The sequence below is a fragment of the Solea senegalensis genome, linkage group LG7 (assembly GCF_019176455.1).
Source record: "Solea senegalensis isolate Sse05_10M linkage group LG7, IFAPA_SoseM_1, whole genome shotgun sequence".
NCBI classification, from domain to species: domain Eukaryota; kingdom Metazoa; phylum Chordata; class Actinopteri; order Pleuronectiformes; family Soleidae; genus Solea; species Solea senegalensis.
This window is the reverse complement of record NC_058027.1, coordinates 22299746-22323564: the sequence shown is the minus strand read 5'-3', so window position 1 is coordinate 22323564 and position 23819 is coordinate 22299746. Positions and strand designations below refer to the sequence as shown.

Genomic DNA, 23819 nt, shown 5'->3' with positions numbered 1-23819 from the left:
TTGTGTCAGGAGGATTCTTTGTCCCCTTAACTATATTTTTGGCCTCTCTGTAAAAATCTAATGTGTAAACAGAGCAATCAGGCTTTCATGTCATCAGTGAGAAAGCCAATAAACAATATTTATGTGTCTGTAACTTTGAAGGATGTAAATACTAACTTTTAATTTTTAATTTTGCCTCTCTGGGCTTATTCCATGGCAAGATAAATCATAAATAAATAAATCCTCCTGGTGCTCGATCTGCCGACATGGGCCAAGTAATTATAAATGATGTCCAACTGATTCATTACCAATTAATCTAGATTGGGATTAGATCCGGTCTCGTTTTGGCAGAGGAGTGGACAGGTGGAGTGGCTCATAAAAATAGAATTCCTCTCAACTTGTGTGTGCAATTTGTGTGACTACAAGACACCCAGCGGCATATCATCTCCCGCAGAGTAGTTGGATTGCAACAGAGCCCAGAGGAGCAGCCAGGGCGCATGCAGACCATCAGGCTGTGTGTGTGCATTCTTAGCCGGGGACTAGTTTTCACTCCTCCATTCGGGTTAAGGGTAAACAGCACCGCCCCGATGGTTGTTTGTTTGAAGTGTGGAACGATCTATCGCACAGCGCCGGGCTCGATTGACACTGTCTGCTGATCTGCTACTGCGGATTGCTCAGAATAACAAGGCTGCTCGCTAATTCCCGTCTATCGGGGCTTTCGCCGAAGCACCGAGAGAGTGTTGGGTCCTCAAAAAAAGCCAACAAGGCAGGCAAGACCGCCGCGCCGCCGGAGTCCGCACCCCAGAATGGCTTCTGGAGACCTTTACGAGGTAGGATAAAACCATGTCCGAGGGAAATGCTCAGTGATATTGACGAATATTGGAATTAGGAAGTAAAGGGGAGGGCGTCGCGTATGTAAAACGCGGTGTCCTAAAGCCCTTTAACACGCGAAACTAACCGGAGACAGCGTGGACAAACACACTTTCTGTCGCTTCTGGTGTACTTTGACACCAGTGTTGGCAGCGGCGGCGAATAGATAAGAAATGGCTGAAACTCCTCAGTTGTGTCGCCGAGTTGAAAGTGGTGGTGAAGTGACAGCGGCAGCGCACCGAGAGCGGACGGTCGCGGTGAGCAGCTCGCAGGCGGATTGATGATCGCGAAGGTGCGCGAACATGCCAAAAGATACTGTCGGTCGTCATCACAGCCCTCACAGGTGTCAGTGCTTCAGTCGGACACGGTGTGGGTGTCTGTGGAAGTCGGTGTGAGCTCGTGTTCGTGGCTCGTGTGTGAATTTGTCACATTTTTTAAAAGAAAATTAGGAGTTTTGGGCGTTAAAGTTGCCCCAGACGGGTGACAGGAAGGTCACGTCCCACTCGTGCGCATCATCACTGATGCCAGCATGTGCTGAAACATACTTTCACCATCGGCTGTGTGGAATGAGGCACTTAATGTCATTGTGAGGCTTAGTTATTGTCGACATGGTGTCATATGTTTGACTTCATGGCTGTGACACAGAGACAGGGAGGCGGGTGGGGGGTGGGGGGGAGTATGAGGGTCTGATGACTTAACAGGACAAATAAATGACAGTACAACACAGTAATTCACTAACAATATATTTATATTATATCATATTTCAATAAAGATACAGTGCATACACTTTAAGACGTAACATGTATGTCCTTCTCTGCAAGTCTAGCAGTCTTGTGTATATGTATAAAGTACATAAAAGGGATAGTAAAAGTACCAGAAAATTACTTTTATATGTTTTTACTTTTTATTTACTTGAACTAATTACTTTTGTATGTAATATTACATAAAGTCTTGAAGTATATCATATTTACTGTACTTAAGTATCAAAAGTACTTTAGGAGCGGGTTGTCGTTAAACTGGAAGGTTGTGAGTTAAATTCCTGGCTCTGCTAGTTTATATGTGTCCTTGAGCAAGACACTTATCCCCATGTTGCAGCATGTGAATGAGTATGAAAGATGTGTGAATGGGTGAAAACTGTAGTGTAAAGCAACTCATTAAGACTAGAAATGCTCTATATAAATACAGACCATTACCAACAAAGTAACAAAGATAGAAGAAATGTAGTGGAGTGAACAGTAAAGTGCAGTAACAAAGTATTTGTACTTATTTGCTACATTACAACACTTATAATTAGTGATATGGACTGATTTGAAACATTTGTTTGATTAATCATGATTAAACATGTTTACTCAGATTATCCAGCCAAAAAACTTCAAACATAAAAGAAAAAGTATGTTCTATTCTCTATTTAAAATGCAAAAGTGTAAATGTATTCCAAATGTTCACCTGCAAGGGAACTTGAGGAGCATCTATGTGTTTTAAGAAGATAACATTATCAGCTTTCACAGACAAACAGTCAAAAGTGATTGAGCGAGTTATAATGAGTTCTAACAGTTGAAAAGTGACAAGCAGGATGTTTTCAAAGTTTCTCTGTGAGGACCAGTGATTTTGGTAAAACCTATATAATTGTGATTTTTCTGACATGTTGTGATATGAATCTATATTTACTGTGTTATTTAATTCAAAACAAGATGGCGCATGAACACAGGAGATAGCATCAGAATACTGTGCTATGATGCATCTTTGAGTCATGGCTTGCGTCAATCTTTTTTGTTTGAAATTACAATGATTAAATTGGAGCCTCCTTGATTTGCTAATTGTATTGTTTCAAACTGGAATTTTGATTTGAACATTTTCAGTGTTCAGCCATCATGGTTATGCAATGTATTTATTGCAATGGTTATGTTTATCTAAGAAAGCGCATTGTTGCGTCACAAGAAAAATAAAAAGGAATCACATTATTTGCAACCATATCACATTATGACAAGAAACAATAAATGATCTCACCATAACGTGTAATATTTCACATTATGATGTGATAAATTATCTCAAAATGTGAAAATCATTTCATATTATGTGTTATTGTTTAGCTAAGGGGAAATTCATTTTTGAATGAGGACGTATGGTGTATGAAAAATGAATAAATTGTTAAAATGGTTCATCTTCACTTTTTAATTAAGTTCTAACTCATACTGAGGCATGGAGACGTGGCTGGCCAATAATTCAATAATATGCGTCAAACACGAGGCCTGCGGGCCACGCCCGGCCCACTGTACCATGTGTCATCGGCCCCGTGAGATAATATTCTGTCTTTCCTGCTCCTCCACTGAAGTAAACAAATTAAATGTGGGCTCTGAAAACGCAGAGTGTTATAAGCCCCTTATTTGTATTTTACTCCCTCTCCTTTAGTTTAATAGGTTTTGTACAAAACAGCAAATGATTGACTAAAATACATGTGACGACAAGCAAATACAGCAGAGGAAATAAGATGATTTTAATGGAAAACCATTCATAAATTCTTCTGATTGTGATTTACCACTCTTCTACATTTATTTTCTTTTGTTAGTACTCCAACTGATATGTATATAACTTTGAAACAGTAGTCCAATGAAGATATTTAGCCCTTCTGAGATTATTCCATGGGTATATCAATTCATCTCATTTTATGAAAAACAGTATCCGTAACTTTCACTAACATATCTCAACACGATCTTCAAACTCAATCTTTAACTATTTGAGATCAATCATGATAATTATCGACATTGACTGACTTTGTTTTTTTGAGATGACGGATTAATATAACACTAAGCTATAATTTCTCATTATAAGGTGATGCGGTTAATGATAATTATGTGAATATATATCTCGTTATAACATTTACACAAATGTTCACTTGGACTCAATGATGCACTCAAAGGTTAGACTTTGGTGGTAAAATGTCAAGGTCACTGTGACCTGAAATCCGTTTGTTCAGCACTGATTGGGGGAAAATCACTCCACCCCATCGTCCAACTTCTAATTCCAAGTCGAGTGCATTATTGTATCATTTCTGAGAAGTAGTACTGAGCGATATAGTACTTGTGTTTTTTTGTTTGAATACTTGATTGAGACAGCTGATGATGAGTCACATTCAACCATTCACTCAAACTTTTTGACCAACATTTGTCTAACTCACACTCATACACAGAGTACGCTTACGTGGACACCAGTAATCCGATCATCGTTCTTGTTCTGAATGAGACATTAAACGGATTATGATGTTGACATGAGTCGTTAATAGAATACTTCATGTATATTCCTGTTTTTACATAGTGCAGAGCATCGTGTGATTATTACTCATGTCGATGCTATGCCCACTGCTGAGAAAACCCCAAATAGGAAGTTAAAATCTGATTGAAGACGTATACATGTCTTACATAATGTGACTAAGATGGGAATATGTCATGTAATGTGTGTGCAGCTTAATGCATTATCACTGCCCTCTAAAAGTATTTTGTGAGTGTGGATAATCCATTGAAGCCTGAACGTCCAGGCCTGGTTCAGGCATAGGTTTAGTCATAGGTTATCACATAAATATAGATGTATATGTGTATATATATATATATATATATATATATATATATATATATTTATATATTTATATGTGTATATATATATATATATGTATGTGTGTATATATATATACAGTATATTATAAGTATATATTTGTTTTTTTACATCTGTGTGTGTGTGTGTATTGTTATTTATATTCTGTCTGTAAACAACACAAGCAGTAACCACAGTAACCTACTACTTGCTTGGAGAGGCTAACTCAGTGCAGTGTCATCTTATGGCTCTTTGCCATGATACAGTTCTAGCGTGACTCGCCTTGATTCTCCTCTGATTTGTTCTCGGTGTACTGAATCATTAGAATCAGTTAATTAAACAGATTTGTTCCCGAATCGATCAGTATACTTCCTGCATGGCCGGATCACAGGCTCCTCTGACACGGTCAGTGAACTGAAATACAGCTGAACCAGTTGGGATTTGGCTCATGATCACCAGCTTTCAGCAGTGCTGTCACTAAATACACCAGACTCCTCTGTTTAATATTGAGATTTTAGATATGTCCTTGCTAAATGTTGTAGATTATCGCATGTTTCTGTAATTTCAAGTGTTTTTAACTGATCTACAGTTCGGCATTGTTCGGTTTGATTCTTGTGTCAGACCCCGTGCTCATGACCTTTTAGCATTGACTCAGCTCGCCTGGAACCTTGCCAGAAGAGGTACCAAAAAAAGCACCCTAATCCCTAATGGAAAAGCAAAACAAGTAGAGTCGAGCCGAGTGATGCCAGAACTGTCTAATGGAAAAGCGCCAATAGATAAACTACAGTGAACTCACTTTGGTTTAGACAAAAAAAATGCGATCCGAGCAGCACTGTAATCAAGTTGACCTCTGGTGCTACCTTCCGGAAAAAGAAATCAGAAATTCAATGGTCAGGATACACAACTTGTCCTCTTTACACATCTACTTCATTTTCCCCTTTTTTTTACCATGCCATGAATGCATAATGTATGAAAAGGGAAAGTTTGCTCTACCACTTTAACCAAAGGCACCTTGCTTTTGTACTTGACTAACATAGATAACTGACTTGTAATTATCAGTACCCGAACACGATTTGCCAGCCCTTCAGCAATTAACTCAGAAAGTCAGAAAAACGTGCCCTCAAAGTACATTTGATTATTTTTAGTCAACATCCTGGTTACTAAAAACCAAAACATTTTCAATGTCCTCCATGTTACTTTGTTGTGGACAGCCTGAAGTCTTTGTCAGTCCTGAAAATGATAAATATCTCCGGAACGATTCATTTTATCTACTTTAACCTTGGTGGGAGTGTTGTTATGGAGCCCACTGAGGTGTAATGGCAAATTTCCTGTGAAAACTGTCACCTGGGCTTTGAATGAATTGTGTTCACATTCACCTTTGCCACCACCATAGTTTGAATTAATTCTACGGGAAACACTGAATACCACAGACGGCTCCTTCTAAATAGACAGGTGTCGTATGGGCACTGTACCAGTACTAATTGATTTTTAATTTAGATTGTTCTTAATTTAGATCCCTATAAGATCGCTATGCTCGGAAAACTAAGTAGTGGAGACCCAGGTTGACTGTCAGTTGTCCTCTGTTGTGCACACATGTACAGTACATAACATAAGTGTCTTGACCACTGTCTGCTCGTCGTACTATGTTTTGTGTTGGAGGACCCTGAACAAGGAATTTGGCACCTGAGGGAAGATATGCCCTCCTCCACGCTTATGCTCCAGCTTGTGCTTGAACGCAAGTGTTAACAAACCTCTGATCTGTGGATACAACTCGGCTCTTCCATCTACCTCCTCCACTCTGCAACTGTTTCTGCTATGCTTTCATATACAGTAAACGAAATCCCCCTTGCTCTTTTCAGTGACATCGTTCCCCATCATATGTTTTCCCCATCGTGGAATATTCACAGACATGTGACATTCTGCTAGCATGAGGAGCAGTTATTACCACAGCTGTTGAAAATGATAAGTCGCCTCCAATTGTTTTACTGATGTTAAAGGTAGGGTTGGAGATTCTGGGAAAAACAGTTAGAGCACGCTACATTTTGAATTCAAAAGTCCAAGCCCCTTTCTTCAGACTTCCCTCTGAACGCCTACGCCTCCAGAGCACAGGAACGACCAACGAACACTATGCAGCATCTGTAACTTTCGGTACTTTGGTATTTGATACGGTTGCCATTTATCCTGTTGTAAGTTGGTGTACCATCACAATGACAAAAGGTCAAAAATCCTACATTTATTGTGCTTTATTGCTGCCGTGTGTTGCACGTTCTGTGGTGACGTGTGACTCAGTGATAGAGCAGCAGAGCAGCTGCTGCAGCTTCACGCGCCGCAGAGAATCAGTCAGGACAGTGTAGTTTGTGTCTGTGCGAGAACAAACCAAGCAATTGACAGCAGTTTCTGTTTTCGTATCTGACCGTAAGTGGAGCTCGATGTAGAGTTTCCCCTGACGCACTGTTGCATTGTCACTGTTGTTTTCCCCACACAGACGTGTACAGTGTAAAGGAATGTAGACACACACACACACACAGATGTAACATAAAAGACCAGTCAGTGTCAGTGTCACAAAACCAGACCCAAAAGTGATGATCATCACAAAATATGTCCTGCATTTGTGATGAGGTAGAAGGTAGAATAGTCACAGAATTGTGACACTCGGGTGCTGAAAGTGACAAAATGATGCATATTAAACAGCCAAAGCTGAGAAAAATTAAATACAGCTAAAAATCTATAGTGCAGAAAATCTTTTGACACATCAAAGATGTTAAGATAATAGGATTATACTATTTTTGTAATATTGTTACTGTGGCATTATTACATAAAACTTTACAGCACGTTGACCACCCAGTGTGCAAGTGTCATTTTTGGAATGGATCTCCTGTACTTTTTTATACGCTGATGATAACAGTTTTATCCAAATGATGATAAAATTACCAAGGGATGACCCTCTCCAAAATATCAAAGGTTAACTTTGCAATGCAGTGGATATTGCTGGTCATTTTTATCAAAGTTCAGTTATATTTTATTATACATTTGAGGTCACTAGAGATCTAATTGCCTGTTCCTGTCCTGTGCTGCCTTAGGTGGAGCGGATTGTGGACAAAAGGCGGAACAAGAAGGGTAAGTGGGAGTACCTGATCCGGTGGAAAGGCTACGGGAGTAAGGAGGACACATGGGAGCCGGAGCACCACTTACTGCACTGCGAGGAGTTCATCGACCAGTTCAACAGTTTGAGACTGCACTCACACAAGCGGCCCAAAGCTCCCAAAAACCGCGGCGAGTCCCACATCACCAGCCACTCATCTGCTCCGGAGAGCTCCAGAGCTCGGTCCGAGTCCCGCAAAAAGAAAAGGACTTCTATGGGGGTTGGAGTAGGAACTGTTTTAGGGATTGGAAGTGGAGTGTCAGGACCCACTCAGAAGCAAAGGAGGGTGGCTGCAGGACCTGGGAAACACATTTTAGGGGACAGAATGAGCAAACCCGTGACTTACAAGGCTCCTCTGTCAGCGGGGACTCATTTTGTCCCTCCAGTCAGGGTTCCTCATAACGGACTGCAGAATGGAGACATGGAGCCTCCCCTGTACAGAGCAGCGGCGAGGTCACATCGACCACCCACAGACAAAGTGGATGGAGAACAAGGAGACGTGGATCCCACTGGACAGCAGCACACCACTCAACTAGGTAAGCTGTCAAGGAATGTGCATGGAATTAGTTTTTGAGCCAAAAATTTTAACAATTTTTGATTTGAATTTTGAATTTGATCCAACAATTATCATTGTTGAAGAAAAACCAAAACTGATCATTTAGTACTAATACTGCCTTGTTGGAGAAACTTCAAACCTATGTTTGGTTCTGACAATGTCTTTAATAATTCCAGCAGCAGCAACAGTTTTGTTGGGATTCTTCTACTTTTCCAATATTTTAATAGAAGTTAAGTGATTTTTATTGGATTTTTATGGAAATCGCCAACATTTCAATTTATGTATTTATACAGTGACACAGTTTCAGTAATTTGTGTAATTCCAGACATTTTTACACACCATTTGATTTAAAAAGGACATCTCCACATTTTATGGTTCTTCAATATCTGCATTTAATTAAAAATATCCCCTTTGTGCTGCTGTAACTCCTTACAGCTTCCTATGTTTTTGTTTTTAAGTACAAACCAATTTCCTGGGTTTACAGTCGACAGGTAGGCCTGTTATGTGTTTGTACAATGACGTCATTTAAATGTTTTGGCAATTGATCCCAGATGAAGCCATCATGGTGGGAATAAAGAGAAAATTAAATTCACCGGGGTTTTGACAGAAGTCTTACAACCCTATTTATTTAAAATTGTGCATCCATTTCCAGAAGCTCCGATATATTTGGACAGTTTCATGACATTTTTATGTTTATGGCCAGCTGTTCCCTTGTTATTTCAGAACATTAAAGTAGGTAAAAGGTCAGACAATGACTCCCAAGTGTTGAATTGGCATTTAGTAGCTGTTCACAGGAACTCGCACAGATCCGCCACAACACTAAACCGGGGTAGCTGTTACTACTGATGTTGCAGATTTACTCGAGCCATAAAGATGTGGAAAGTCACTGAAGCCACAAAACAACTGTGTGAGACATCTTTGTGCAATTGAGAGGAGGCCATCATCCAGTTGATGAAGAAAAACATTTTTGGACAGGATTTGCACAGAGGCTATTTTCTGTACAGCATATTAACCATATAATCAATTGGACATAGTGGACACAGTGGTATGGCATGGGCATGCTGACAGGTGCAGCAGGATACATCAGGTCTAGATCTCAAGTGTGTGGAGATGATGGCACTGACTCAGATTCAGCCACTTGTTGCAAAACCCACATGATGGTGCTCCAGTACAGATGGAAAACCAGCCAAAACATAATTCACCCTCACTGAAGAGACGAAACTGGACAAAAAATTTCACTGCTGTAAAAGAAACAATGGCAAAACATTTTAGGGGAGGAAATTCAGGACGTATAACTTATAGCTTAGTCCACTGCTGGTGGATTTGTAGGTAGGTTATAAGTTATGTATGTACATATATATATATATATATATGTATATGTGTGTGTGTGTGTATATATATATATATATATATATATATATATATAATCACCTATCAAATAAAATGACTGAGACTGTTTGTCCATAACTAAATACATGGGTTATTCAGTTTAGATTGCGCACTCATTATTTCGCGTTAGATGATGACGACATTGCTCATAAACCTGACACTTCTACTGTGCAGAGTTCTGCTGAAGCACAGCTCTTAATGCTCCTTCTATTGGCCTTTACTACAGGAATGGCTGATAACAAATATGAATCTTACTCCTGGGTCACAGTCCAGGGTCTGTGTCACTGTAGTTAATCATTACATTCATTCATTCAAGTTATCTTGGTTTATTTTTTGCAGACATTTTGGATGAGAATGCAAGGGATGTTTACCATGCCTTAGTAACAGGACATGTGTGCTAAATACGGACATTTTTTTGAATATGCAAAAATGTTTCATGTGTAGATTTGGGCTGTTGCCACACAAATCTTTATTTTTAAAATAAAAACAAAGTCAAAGGTCTTTATGAAATCTGTCAGTTCACTCATTTTAAAACGCCATTTCCAAACATAATTTTGGTAGTTTCAGAGCTCCTCAATGTGTGAACTGTGCTGTCAGCAAGATATTATGGATTCTAATCTACTAATCCTTGAAAGACATTCTCCTTATCCATCAACCTTCATCCATTAACCGACTGCACTGGCTGGGGGTTCCCCATGTGATTGCACCGTCATTATGCAATTTCACTAAAAATAGAACCACAGATGTTGCACAGGACTGTGAAAATGTGACAAGATGGTGTCTAATTTATGTAGATGTACATTTTGGAGAGAGAGCACTTTCGATTTTAAGATTGACCTCCATTAAACATCATCTGTCTGATTTTAGTTGGACTAAGACAATAATTCTGATTTATTAATGACATGTAAACACCAAAGTGTATAATAACTATCTCCATTATATAACTCTAATTGAGCTAGTGTTAGTCAGACTAACATACCTGGTTAATGTGATGTATGGAGGCGGAGTCAGACTTACTCTGCCAATAAATAAATGTCCTCCTCCATGTATACTCGGACTCATTGTCCGATTGCCTGTCTTAGTCAGACTACGGCCTTAGCTGGATTAAACTGTGCATGTAAACACACTGACTGGTACTCTCTTATCATTTCTTTATCACTTTCAGATTATTTTATTTGCACCCATGGGTAAAAGTAAATATTTTACACAAAGTTCACAGACAACAGAATAACCCAACAAAACATGACAGAAAGAGTCCATGTTCCACAAGACTCTACAAAACAAGACCTACACTAAATAACAATAAAGTTGCCCAGTGCAGCTCAACATCCATCAGTAGGAAAAAACACAATCAAACAAAAACATATTGACACAGTGAACTGAGGGTATTTTTACACTTCTCAGAGCCCACACATTGATTTATATTTGCTGCCACTACTACAATATTACCTAATGGTTAAAATCATATTTCATGTTACAGCGATCTGAGTCGTGTTTTGATTCACTCTGTCCCTCCTGACTCTTTTCTTTTCTCTCTACCTTCACTTGCACTGATATATTGCAACAGAACAACACCTACACACTGACACACACACACACACACAAAAACACAAAAAAATCTGACATATCCGTTTCAGTCAGACTTGTTGAAAACAAACTTTTGTTTTGTTTGTGAACTGAACTGACATCTGTTTAATTAGTCATACAGCGCAGGGTCGTGAGCTCACAGGAGACCTGGCCACTTGTGATCGGCTCTCTCAGGGCAGATGTTAAAACCAGGTCTGAAGGCTGTAATGTTGCTGGTCTTTGAAACCGAGGGACGCTCATTTCAAGCCCAGTTATTTATACATAAATTCTTGCGTAAATTCTGACTTCCACACAGGACCGAGGCAGAAAAGGCTCCGCAACACTGTCAATCCCAGCGTTCGTGCAAGTGGCAATTTTGCTGCATTTGTCCAATCGCCGTCCAGCTCACTACCTAATCTCATATTAGGGAACACTTGAAGCTCAGCTTTTAATGCGGAGGCTGCAACGGGAATACGGAAATCACGTTACTCGATCCGTCGTCTGAAATAAACAGCTGATTCTGGATGAGATAGTGAGGTTCTAATCACGTTATAGCACATATTTAACCCAATTATATGGGTGAGCACTAACCGCTAATCCCTAACCCTAACCCGCAGTACATATTTGATGACATTTTAGAGGAAGCAGAGCTTTGCTTGCTGTCTTAGAGCAGTGACTAAACCCCTTAGTCTCCGACTAATCTCAGAGTTTTTAAGACACACATCGTGGGTGACTCAGTGGTAGAGCGGGTCATCTCTCAACCAGAAGGTCAAGAATTCAACTCCCCATGCCGACTTGAAAAGCATTATATAAATACTTCACATATAAACATGTTAGTCCGAGTCAAAGTATGCATCATCAGATTTCTCCAATTAGGACTAACACAAACATATAAGGCCACAGTTCCCACCACTTTGGAGACACCAATGACAGGCCGGTGCATTCTTTTGACTGATGAGGAGACGGAAATTTATGCTCTGTCGGCTTAAAGAATTTGCTATTTTTAAGTCAATGGATGGTAGGAAGACTTCTTCAACTGCTAACGAAGTGTACAACTGCATGCTAAACTGGAAACTGCCTCTTACTAACAAGCTGGAAGGAAGCGGTTGTGTCCCCACCCCCACCCACCACAGCTGAGAGGAGGCAGACCCACTTCATTTGATAAATCGATTCCAGAAGATTCCAAAGACAGAGCAGAAGTCCAATTGAATGGCGTATTTAAGCTATAACCATGTGCATGTAAACATAGTTAATACTTGTTAGTAACTTTACCCATGGGTCACAAAGTGGATGTAGGTTGTCACATTTAGAATAGAGATGTAGTTAAATTCAAATCCAAACCAAACTTTTTTTTTGTGACTCACTCTAATCAATTTTGTTGAATGTGAAGTAAGATTAATATTCCTTCAAACAACAGTCATACACCTGTTTATACACATACACATTTAAAAGGCAGGTTCTCTTGTAAGGAAGTGTAGGGAAACACATGTTCTTCTAATAAGAAAATGTCGAATACGCCACTCAGTTTCAAAAAGAAAACGATTTTCAGTGTTTAAATTTTTAGCACCACACTTTAGTTTCTCATTGCAATAAACTGTAATGGATTTATTTACCGTGCAGTCCTGGGAAACTGGATTTATTCCTTAATCATAAAAGTGAAAAACCATTGCTCATTCTAATTACTTAGAAACTCAGTCTCATGAGACTCATGAGTGAAGTTTCTCTTGTAGCTTTGTCAGGTTCACTTAGCTCAGTAGGTAAGTATAAATATTCTATTAGCTATATATATATATATAGCAGGTCTTTTCTTTATCTTTATTTTTACCAGGAAGTCACATTGAGATCTGGCCAAGATCGCAGTCGTACAAAATCATAAAATTAACACTAAAACACATAAAGATCAAAGATCAATACAGCATATAACATAGAAGACATACAGCAAGTCTTAAAAAACACCCACAGACCTTTGTCACCGCATTGTTTGTGATGCTTAAATTTGCTGAGAGATCTTTCTGTATGTTGTTCCATGGTGCATCATGTGATCAGTCACAAAGTCAACATCTCCTTTTGGAAACAAATATTCCCAAAGATATTTAATAAACATCAGGCGTTTTACGTTAGCATAATATCTCAAATCAGCACATACATTTTACAAAAAAAATAATTCCAATAATAAACAATATTTAGTATCAGTGTTTCCCAACCCTGGTCCTCAGGGAACACTGCCCTGCACGGCTCCAACACACCTGGTTCAAACGGTCAGCTCGTCATCAAGCTCTGCAGAAGCCTGATAACGAGCCGTTCACTTGAATCAGGCGTGTAGAAATGTACATATCGGGAACAATTGACGGTCTTTAAAGCCAGACTGACCCGTCCGCCTCTGCTCCCCTGTGTCAGGCTGCCCTCTCGCCAATGGAAAGATGCACCTGCACAGCTCAGCGAAGCGGAAGATGGCGGAGGAGAAGGGCTACGTGTTCGACAAGCGGCTCAGGTACAACGTGCGACAGAACGAGAACAACTGTCGCTTCCGAGACATCGTGGTGAGGAAAGAGGAGGGGTTCACGCACGTCCTCCTGTCGAGCCAAACCACAGACAACAACGCTCTGACACCGGAGGTGAGAGAGAGACACTTGTTTCACAGATTACAATGTGTTTTACACTGGCACGTGCATCCATCCATTACAATTTCCCATTGTAGAGGTTTTTTCAAGATGTAGCTGAAGACGGTGGTTCCCAAGCTCTTCTTCAGACGTTTGACCTCCAGTCATTTGAGTACTCCTGGGAGTAGAAGTACCCCAGTTTGGGAATCACTGGCTTAAGACATTCATTTATTGCTCTGCACCTGGGGAGAGCCAGTGACAGGAGCTATTATGTTTTAGGGTTGTCTTATCTGACCATCCTTTCCATTCTGGTGCACATGATACTTCAAGAATACCTTTGAGGGCATAAATATTTTGGTGGTCAATAGTTATGGTCTCTTTGAACTCACACATCCCATTTTTTTTGCCCTGTGAAAGACAATATCTCAGGGACTCCTTTAGGGAATCCTTTCAGATTTGGTACAAACGTTCACTTGGGCTCACGGATGAACAATTTACTATTGGACTTATCGAAAGATAAATGTGGGTTTGATGTTGTGAACTCAATTTCTCAGGAGCGCTCTCTGGGAGTTGCTTCAAATTTGGTACATTTACTAAGTTGGACTCAAAAGATTAAGTCATTATTATACAGATTATGTGGTTAAAGGTCAAATTGACCATATGGTCTTTATAATGACTTAGTTGGTCAAAGATAAAATGTCACTGTGACCTCACAAATCCCTTATTTGCCTTTCGAATGCATCATTTTGGCAGAAATGTTTGGTTTTGGGTGGTCAAAGGTCAAGGTCTCAGTGGCTTCACAAAACATGTTGAACATAAGATGCTAGAAAACTATTTTTTACACGCTATCAGCATTGGTCAGATGAGGCAACATGCACTGAGCAGTAGTTCTGGTTTCAGTTGCCAGCTGAATATGTTTACCTGCAAGAATGTAAAAAAAAAAGTATGAATGCTCAGCACAAGAAAATACAGAAGCCCTCGGGGGCTTTTCATTGTACCAACAGACAGTTTCCTCAAACGTGCCTCCTGCCAAACAAGGTTTCTACATGGAGGATAATTAGGAGCACACATAAACCAGCACAATGCCATCTGTTGTTCTAAAACCAAAATGTCACTTAAACTTGCAAGAGAATTATGCGGTAAATGTCTCTTCATAAAGGAGAAACCTTGCATAATCGTTCTCCAGGGAAATGGAGATTCTCTAGGCCAGACTTTCAATGATTTCCACTGCTTGCCGTGTAGGAATAACAATGACATCTCTACAAGAGGGAGAGTCTGTAAAAGAAATATGAGCTCTATGACTGATGATTTCTAAGATAATCCAAAATCAAAAGAATAAAGTATTAATAAAGCCTCAATTTTGCAGAATTGCATGACAAGAAACTCCACGTTTAGTCTTTTGTTGGCAAGTCTGACTTTGTGATGAGCCAAGGCAACGCTTCTTTGACTTCATCTCGTGCCGGCCGCTGTACATTTACTGTGCAGACACTTGATGACTGCGTAGTCTCAAACGAGGTAAAACAAGAGCTGGTTTCTGTGACGCGGCTGCGGAACGACGCAAGGAGTACACAGGATTTGGAGATTTCAATTACAGGCTTCATTAAATAACTCATAAATGGGGAAAAAAAACAAAAAAGATTTTATGCATCCTTGTTAAATAGCTGATTTACAATTATAGTGAAGATGAGCTCCCTGTTTTTAGAAGCGCTGTTATTAAGTCCTGTTGATGAAGCAGCCTCTTCTACAGGTGTTTACAACACACTGTATCGCGCCGTTTCCTCACGCTCTTCATCATTTTGTCAGTCACCAACTCACTTGTGAAGAAATCAACAGCTAGTGGCAGAGCGAGCTGGGTGTTCTGGATACAGAAGTATTGCATTGTTTTCCATCATGATAGAACACTGTGATCCAAAGGATTTCATTATTTTAATCACAGTTTTGTCATATTTATGTTTGAAAATCCACACGGTTTATTTCACAGTGGCATCTTTTGGTACGTAGACTAAATATTGTCACTGTTAAATCCTAAATAAATGAATGAAAGAGTTTATTAAGGGCTGGAACACGGGCATCTGCAGATGCACAGAATTAGACTCTGCTGTCATGCTGTAGCTTGTTGCTTTGTGATGATGATGATTCACTCCTTGAATTGGCCGCCCGCAGAGATGCACCAGTCTGGGATTGGCTGCTCATTTCTTCATGCCAATCAGTGTCGTGCTGCTCCTTTTACATTTGCCCTGGATGTTTTTGTGCCACTTACATTTCACTTGATTCTTTCTCCAACTGCTCTTTTCAATGTCTGCTCTCTGTATCGAGTGTGGTTTTGATTCATGAAGGTGTTATTGCTGTGTTTTTGGTTGTTGGTTGCCTTGCCAAACCACCATGACATTAGCCATTAGTTTGTTATTATTTTGTATTTAAGTATTTTGGCCAGTGCCAGACACCACATGTGGAAGTGCAGGGATGAGCATGATTGAGAGCACATCCTCTGCACTTCCACCTCCTCCACCTTCAACCGTGCACCTATTGGACCAGAAATCTATATCTTCCTCTGGGACTTTTAAACCCTGGCTGCTAAAAAAGCTGCTAAAAAAGTGATTAACCCCCAATCCCATTTCCACAAGTTTCTCTGCCCTGTGGTGTTCTTTTTTCCACTCCTGCATGCACTCTGATGTCACAGATGAATCAGAAACCAAAAAGAGAAAACCCCATAGCTCTCAGTGATGCCGTTTCAGTGGTTACTATGTCGCTATGTTTCTTTAAACTGATCTGATCCAGTTGATGAAATAAACGATAGCTATGTTGACATTTAACAGTTTCAACTTCCCCTGTTTACGTGGTCGTAGACATAATAAACCCTTTTTTTTTCACACACGCAGAGTGCGACTGTTTCGGAAAAAGAAGCTCCACTTGAGCCCTCAGATATTCCTCCTCTGCTCATCAATTGTATTTCCTTCCTCTCTCGCTTCTGTGACTTTCATTTCTGTCTATTCATATTTTTTCCTTTCTTTCTAAAAACGGGCCCACATTGTGTTCCTCAGACAATACTAATGCTTCTTCTCTTCTCCGTAATGAAGCCACAGACTCAGCAGTTCTTTGTGCTCCTGGGTTTGATAAACAGAGGGAGAGGGCAGGAGGACATTTACATTAATCCAAGCACGTTTAATTTACTGCCTTATAGTACGGCGTTCTTTTCAAAGCTCCATTTTTTTCCTGCCATGTTTCTATTACCAGCAATATGAATGAAAAGAGGAAATGTCACGTTTTACGCTGCTAGACATGCACGTAATAAACCAAAACCAGGAAGTCAAGATGAGAATGTGTTTACATGGACACCTAAACCACCCCCTGGATCAGAATGCCCCTCCGTATGGGCTGTATTGGACCAGAGTATTCAGATTGACGTGTTGACATGCAAGCATTTTTATTCTGATTAGGCTTTTACTTTGTTTATTTGTGTCCATACAAAAACATAGCAGACAAAGAAGAAATGAACATGTTTACCTTACATTCCCACTGATGGTGATCGGAGCCAAGGTTGATAAAAGCTGTCATTTCAGTGAATGTGAAAAAAAAAGAAGCTGATTAAATTCGGGATTAAACTGGCTTTTTGAGAAGTGGGAATGGGCCATGTGTGGCTCTAAAGGGGACTATAATTTACTAAATAAAGCTGTATTGGAAAAGACCTGGAACTAGTGATGGAGACCATAAAACTCCTTGGAGAAACGTTTACTTCTATTTTAAATCAAGTGAGGAGAAGGGAATTTTTTAATAGATTTGCATACAGACTTATTTTTGCAAGTAATGGAGTGGCTTCCTCATGGAAATTCTGGAGAAAAAGATTTCTGGCACTCGACTTCCACTTCCATTATTTACAGGCAGTCATTCATTATATAAGCCTTACAAAAAAGTGCTCATCTACAAATTAGATGTAGCATACAGGAAATAGTTATTTATTTTTATGTTTTTTTCAAACATTGACCTAATTAAATTTAAAGGAAACAATTATGTGTCCTTTTTTTTTTCCTTTGAAATATGATAATATATATTAGTGAGGTTAGAAACTTATAATTCCATTTTGCAGACATCAATCTGCTGTGGCAAACAGGTTTTTCCCCCTCCTCCTCTCAGATTATACGATGTTCCTTCCACAGAGGGCGATTCTACCTTTGATTCAGTGTCACAGACGCTGAAGTGAACTAAACCGTACGCGTGTCTGTGTGTGTTTGTGTACTTTCATGTGTGACAGTAAGCCTGTAAGCTGTGGGTTTATCAAACGGCTGTGATCGTGCCTTCCCCCGTCTCTGTCTTTGAAGCATCAGAAAACAACAGATGCTCCGACTCGATAACTTCTGCAAAGAATGTCTTCGAATATACCCCCTATAAATGGTTTTTAAACGCAGTACTTCAATTGACAAGGTCATTTCTTGAACGACAGTATGCTGCAGTCTCTCTTTATCATTATTGTATCATTCAAATACTGTCATGACTCACCAATGGAGCAACTTAAATATTTCTGAAAATTGGTCAAGTGAGGTCTGGAGCTTGAATGTTCTCCCCGTGCGTGTGCGTGGGTTTTCTCCGGGTTCTCCGGTTTCCTCCCACAGTCCAAAAACATGCAGATTTTTGATTTGGACACTCTAAATTGACGGTAAATGTGAATGTAGGAGTGGATGGTTGTTTGTCTCTATGTAGCCCTGTGATGGACTGGCGACCTGTCCACGGCGTACCCTGCCTTTCGCCCGACGTCAGCTGAGATTGGCACAACAGTACTGTAGGTTCTCTTGAATTGCCATTAGGGCCATTAGGGACGACTCCACTGCTTGGTACAAAAGTTTATGACTTCTTTTCACTTCTTTTTATAACGTCAGTGAACATTTGTCTGAGGAGTTTGTAATCTCAATTGCAAGTTTCAGGTCTTATTCAAAACAACATGACGTCCACTTTGTCTTCTGACTCATATTTGTCCCACACTACAGTCGGGAAGTGTAGCTGCTATCAGCATGTGGTGAAGTGAGCTGGCGCTGTCAGACAGATGATCAAGTGAACAAGTCATGTAAACATTTCACCTGCACTGAAAATGTAGCTCTCTAATAGCAAGCCCTGCGTCCTTTTCTGAAGGTAATGTTCCATATAATAATCTTAGTTTTAACACTAACCAATAACTTTTAAATACATAATTGTCAATTGATTGCTATAGCATTTAGATGCCGGATCGCTGTGGCTGAGGCACAGCTGCTTTGTCCCTAAACAGTACAGTGCAGTTCAGATTGCCATGGTATGGTTTTGGACTTAAAAACCCTGAATTTGCACGGCTGTTTGTGTAGGCCGCACGGTGACAGCTCTGTCAGCTCCACAAATAGTTTGATATCATACCAGCCCACCACAGTGCAGCCCACCAATCAAAAGAAGAATGTGACATGGTAAACACTCCTTCATGCTGACATTATTTCCAATTTCAAAAACATCAAATAAAAACGAGCTTCCCTCTCTGTCATAATGCATGGTACATTTTAAAAATTGTGCTTTTGTGTTTCCCCCATTCCATTTCCTTTTGTCATGGAGAAGTTATGAGTCTTTCATTAACAGACCACTCTGCTAAGTACCACAACAGAAGGATGCCAAGAAGTGGGACAGTGTGGTTGCTGAACAACTTTTTGACAATGAAAACAAATTGCATAATGCACAATAATAAATAGTGTAATGTAACCGAACCGAAGCAAACTGTAACACATGTGGGAAAATCAGGTGAAAACACAAATTCTGAGTTATTAGATAATGACAGTATATAAACATCCCTGCTGTCACAGTGCTCTGTTAATTTTATATTTCAATCTGAGAGTGGATGCCAGCTTTGACTCTGTACAGTACTGTAACTCCCCTGTCTTTCAGTGAATGTGTGTGTGTGGGTGATAATAATGTAAAATGCACTTCCCCGCCCTCTTCTCCTCAGATCATGAAGGAAGTGTGTCGAGCGCTGGGCAATGCTGCCGCGGACGACAGTAAACTATTGCTGCTCAGCTCAGTGGGAACCGTTTTCTGCAGCGGCCTGGAGCCGTCCTACCTGATCGGGCGTCTGTCCACTGACCGCAGAAAAGAGAGCAGCCGCATCGCCGACGCCGTGCGGTAAGAGCCTTTTCCATCACACACATGGACTCGCTCGTGTTTGGTACTGACTGCTGCTCTATGAACCCCCTCTCCCCCCCCTCCCCAAAGGGATTTTGTGTTGGCGTTCATTCACTTCAAGAAACCCATCGTGGTGGCAATAAATGGGCCAGCTCTCGGCTTGGGGGCCTCCATCTTGCCACTGTGTGACGTAGTGTGGGCCAGCGAGAGGGCCTGGTTCCAAACTCCGTGTGCAGCCATCCATCTCACCCCATCCGGATGCTCCTCATACACCTTCCCTCAGATCCTGGGTGTAGCCCTGGTGGGTCGAGACCTTTTGGAAGATTTCACTTGATCTGTGGTGAATTGACTTGACTCAAACTTCTATATTAACGTGGCCCTCCGTGTCTCCAATGGCAGGCCAACGAGATGTTGTTCTGCGGCAGGAAGCTCACGGCACAAGAAGCTTGCAGTCGTGGTCTCGTGTCACAAGTCTTCTGGCCCACGACGTTTAACCAAGAGGTGATGCTGCGCGTGAAGGAAATGGCATCATGCAACGCAGTGGTAGGTCCTGATACAGAGGTAAATCTGTCTTCTGAATGTCCTTAAATGACCTTGTCCACTCTGTGTGTGTGTGTGTGTGTTTGAAAAGGTTTTAGAAGAGTCCAAATGCCTGGTGAGGAGTATCGTCATGTCTCTCCTGGAGGAGGTGAATGAGAAGGAGTGTCAGATGCTAAAGCAGTTGTTGAGTTCCACCAAAGGACTGGAGGCGCTCTTCAGTTATCTGCACAGCAAGACATATGAGAAGTAACCGTCCACACGGAGGGAACCAGGGACGGTCAGTCTGACGGAGGGACACTCAGGACGCTAAGGTTGCAAACTAAAGGAAAAGTTGCTGCATTGCTGTTTCCATTCATCAGCAAAAGGGGGAATACACTGATGTTCTGTTTGCTTCTATTGCTGCCGACAAATCGTTTCCTTATCACCATCTTTTTAAAGCAAGCGCTCGATTGGACATACAACTGTCCATGTCCAGAGGTTTGTCTTTTTTCCTTCTCAAGAGCAAAGGGCCAAATGCACATTGCAACGTTTCCGCACCTCTGTGACTCTTAATCGTCAGGATGCGTGACATCGATGTCTTTCAGAAAGCACATGTTAAAGTAATGTTAATATATATTAATTTATATTTATTTCACATGTTTAAAAACAGCTGTTTTTCAATTGTAAACCAAAGTCTGCATGAGAACCGTTTCCTCGCTCGTGAACGTGCACATTCCATCCGCTCTGTACGGACAGGAGAAAACTAGCAGGAGCGTGGCCGTGAATCATCAAATTTAGAGATTGCTAAAAGACAATTGAAGCTTGGTGTCGTGTTCTTTTTCACTTCCATGTAGCTGATGAAAGCCGACAGGAATATTTGTGTGCAAGGTCCCAGACGCGTCAGGATCCTGTAGTATCCCGCTTCCCCGGGTAACGGTGCAAGTCCGGACGCAGGGAATAGGACGCATTCCTACCAAAGAAGAAGAGAGCGATGCTGTGGCCCTCGTTACACCAGGCATTAGAATGCATTCCCTGTGGTCAGATACCGCTTCACCACATGCGTTTACACCTGGTGTCCACACCAAGATCCGATTTCCAGCGACAGTCTACAGTGTCACATCCTGTGTACCACTATATCAACAACAATGTTAGTTAGAAAGTGGTCAGGCGCTATCCGATTGGAATCCAATCACAAAAATCGCATGTTCTGAACAAACCACGATCTGTTTCTGGATATAAAAGCTGAAGATAGTAAGTCAACTAAATCTAAAAAAAATGATTTATGATCAACTTCAAATGCACTTACCCGTGCAGATGCTGGCATTCTTCATGCGCTCCTCTTCTTCAGATATGGTGCTTATTAAAGCTGGGGTAGGCAACCTATTTTTTGGCGTTTGATCCAAAAAAAATTACATAATTGTTTTTTTTCTTTTCTTTTCAAATCAAGGAAAAAGTGGAAAAGGAGAACATTTTACATCTCATGTGGATGCTAGCACTACACACACACACACACGTATTGAAATGGCACAATGATCCAGGTGGTTATATGAATGAGTGGCACATATTACATGGAAGATATAACGAATGACTTTGATCACTTTTGGTTTGAGCGACATATAGTGTAGTTGCCTCGCATGAGTCACCGCGGTGGTTCATACATTAAACACGTAGCTTCCGGCTCTCAATGCAGACGGTAAGAAATGTGTGAAGTGTGATTTTTCTTTTTCATCTGACAGTTTGTTTGTTTGTTTTTAACAAAAGAGATGACTCATGCTTGGTTCACCAATCGTCGCTGATGCAACAGCTTTGTCCCTGGAGTCGACAATGTCCTTGCAGTCGCCTGTGATGACATGAGATTTAAACAGATTTTTATATTTAAATGTGTACTATAGGTAGGGATCTATTTTGTTTTACCAAAAAAAAAAAAGAATAAGAAAGAAAGTAGGTCTGTGAAATTGTTTTGTAAACCTCAGAAGATATTTGTCCATTTTTGCAGTCGTACACATGCAGTACAAAATAATATATAATATATAGACAACATACACTGTTTTGTGTAACCAATTGCATGTAATATGTCTATATGTATATGTATATATATATATATATACATATATATATGTATGTATATGTAAAAATGTGTTGCCTATTCTTCAGGGTATGTTTTGTACCAGCATTGTAAGTAATGTTATAAAATGTTGCTGTTTATTTTTGTATTTATTTGAGATAGCTGTTTGGACGTGCAGTGCCATGTGGTTTCCTTTGCTCCATGGACTCCCCCCCCCACTATAACTCTTAAAACTACCCACCCCCACAAAAAACAACCAAAATAATCTATACTTATAATGTATATAAAATGATATAATGTCAAAGTCAAGATGCTAAAACCCTGCTGTCACTTGAACGTGTCTGTTTTCCTTCGGTGTTATCAGATTATTATCAAGAAGAAGAACATTACCAGAGGTAAATTGTTGTAAAAAATGATGAATGAAGTCGTGGACAGATAATTTAATATATAATGGTGTGTTTTACGGAGTTTAACGGAGTGCAAACAAAATATTGATGAGATCAAAACGTTTAGTGTGCATAAAACACCCCACAAGGTTCTTTTGTGATGAATTTCAGTGTCATATGTGGCCGTTACAGTTTTAGTAATGAGGCATTTGTGACCAAATCCTCAGTTGTTCTTAAAGGAGCGGTGTGTAGGACTTAGTGGCATCTAGTGGTGAAGTTGAGCATCCTTTGCCTCACGCTCTCCATCCAAGTTTATATCAGAAATTGTGATTTGTCCATTCTGTACAAGCAAAAACACAACAGTCCTGTATTTCCTGTGATACTCATTTTAGGAAAATCCTAATTATAGGTATTATATTCAGATATTTTGGGAACGTTACACACGGGATCTTTAAATGATCAATTGAAAGACTGGGAAATTGAGGTAAATAACAGTTAAATTCCTCGTTCTTGTTGGGTTTAAGAGGTCAGAAAGGATCATTCACATTCACTCAGGTCCATCTGTAATCACACTGATCCTTTAAGACAGGGTTGTGTATGTATTTATTCATTTATTTATTGTGATTTGTAAAAAAAAAAAAAACATGTTCTTTAGTGTGTCATCTGAAAAAGAAAATGCAATTGTTAAAGAAACTTCTAATTTTGGGTTTGTTTTTGCTGTTTTTTTCCTTAGCACCAGATCCTAACTCTCACCTCGGCATGTGTTTGAAGTGTGTGCTCATACAATTTCAAGTAAATTAGTTACAACATAGAAAAAAGATTCCTATTTATTTTGAAAGACCATTCCCCCCCCCCACTCTTCTTGTCATTTATAATTACAATAACTTGTGCTGACTCATGTTCTTGTTTTTCTTCCTCAAAGCACATCTTAGGGTGCCTTACAGTTTAATTATCTGTCAAAGAGTGATCCATACTTTTGTGATGGGTAGAGTGAGTGAGCTGCTTCAAATAAAGAAACAGTGCTTTCACAGTGTGA

General features: G+C 40.2%; 1 protein-coding gene across 1 annotated transcript; it reads left to right on the top strand.

Moving 5' to 3' along the window:
- Positions 1 to 497: 497 nt before the first annotated feature.
- Positions 498 to 23819, top strand: LOC122772726 (chromodomain Y-like protein 2). Its single transcript, XM_044030958.1, has 7 exons — positions 498 to 809; positions 7515 to 8112; positions 13485 to 13702; positions 19641 to 19813; positions 19904 to 20114; positions 20213 to 20356; positions 20445 to 23819. The coding sequence occupies exons 1-7, from the start codon at positions 786 to 788 to the stop codon at positions 20601 to 20603; spliced, it is 1527 nt and encodes a 508-aa protein (XP_043886893.1). The 5' UTR covers positions 498 to 785; the 3' UTR covers positions 20604 to 23819.

Coding starts and splice junctions, on each gene's coding strand:
- LOC122772726 (XM_044030958.1), top strand. CDS start 786: ATGGCTTCTGGAGACCTTTACGAG. Junction 8,113..13,484: donor GCAGCACACCACTCAACTAG/GTAAGCTGTCAA, acceptor CCCCTGTGTCAG/GCTGCCCTCTCGCCAATGGA. Junction 19,814..19,903: donor CGCATCGCCGACGCCGTGCG/GTAAGAGCCTTT, acceptor CCCTCCCCAAAG/GGATTTTGTGTTGGCGTTCA.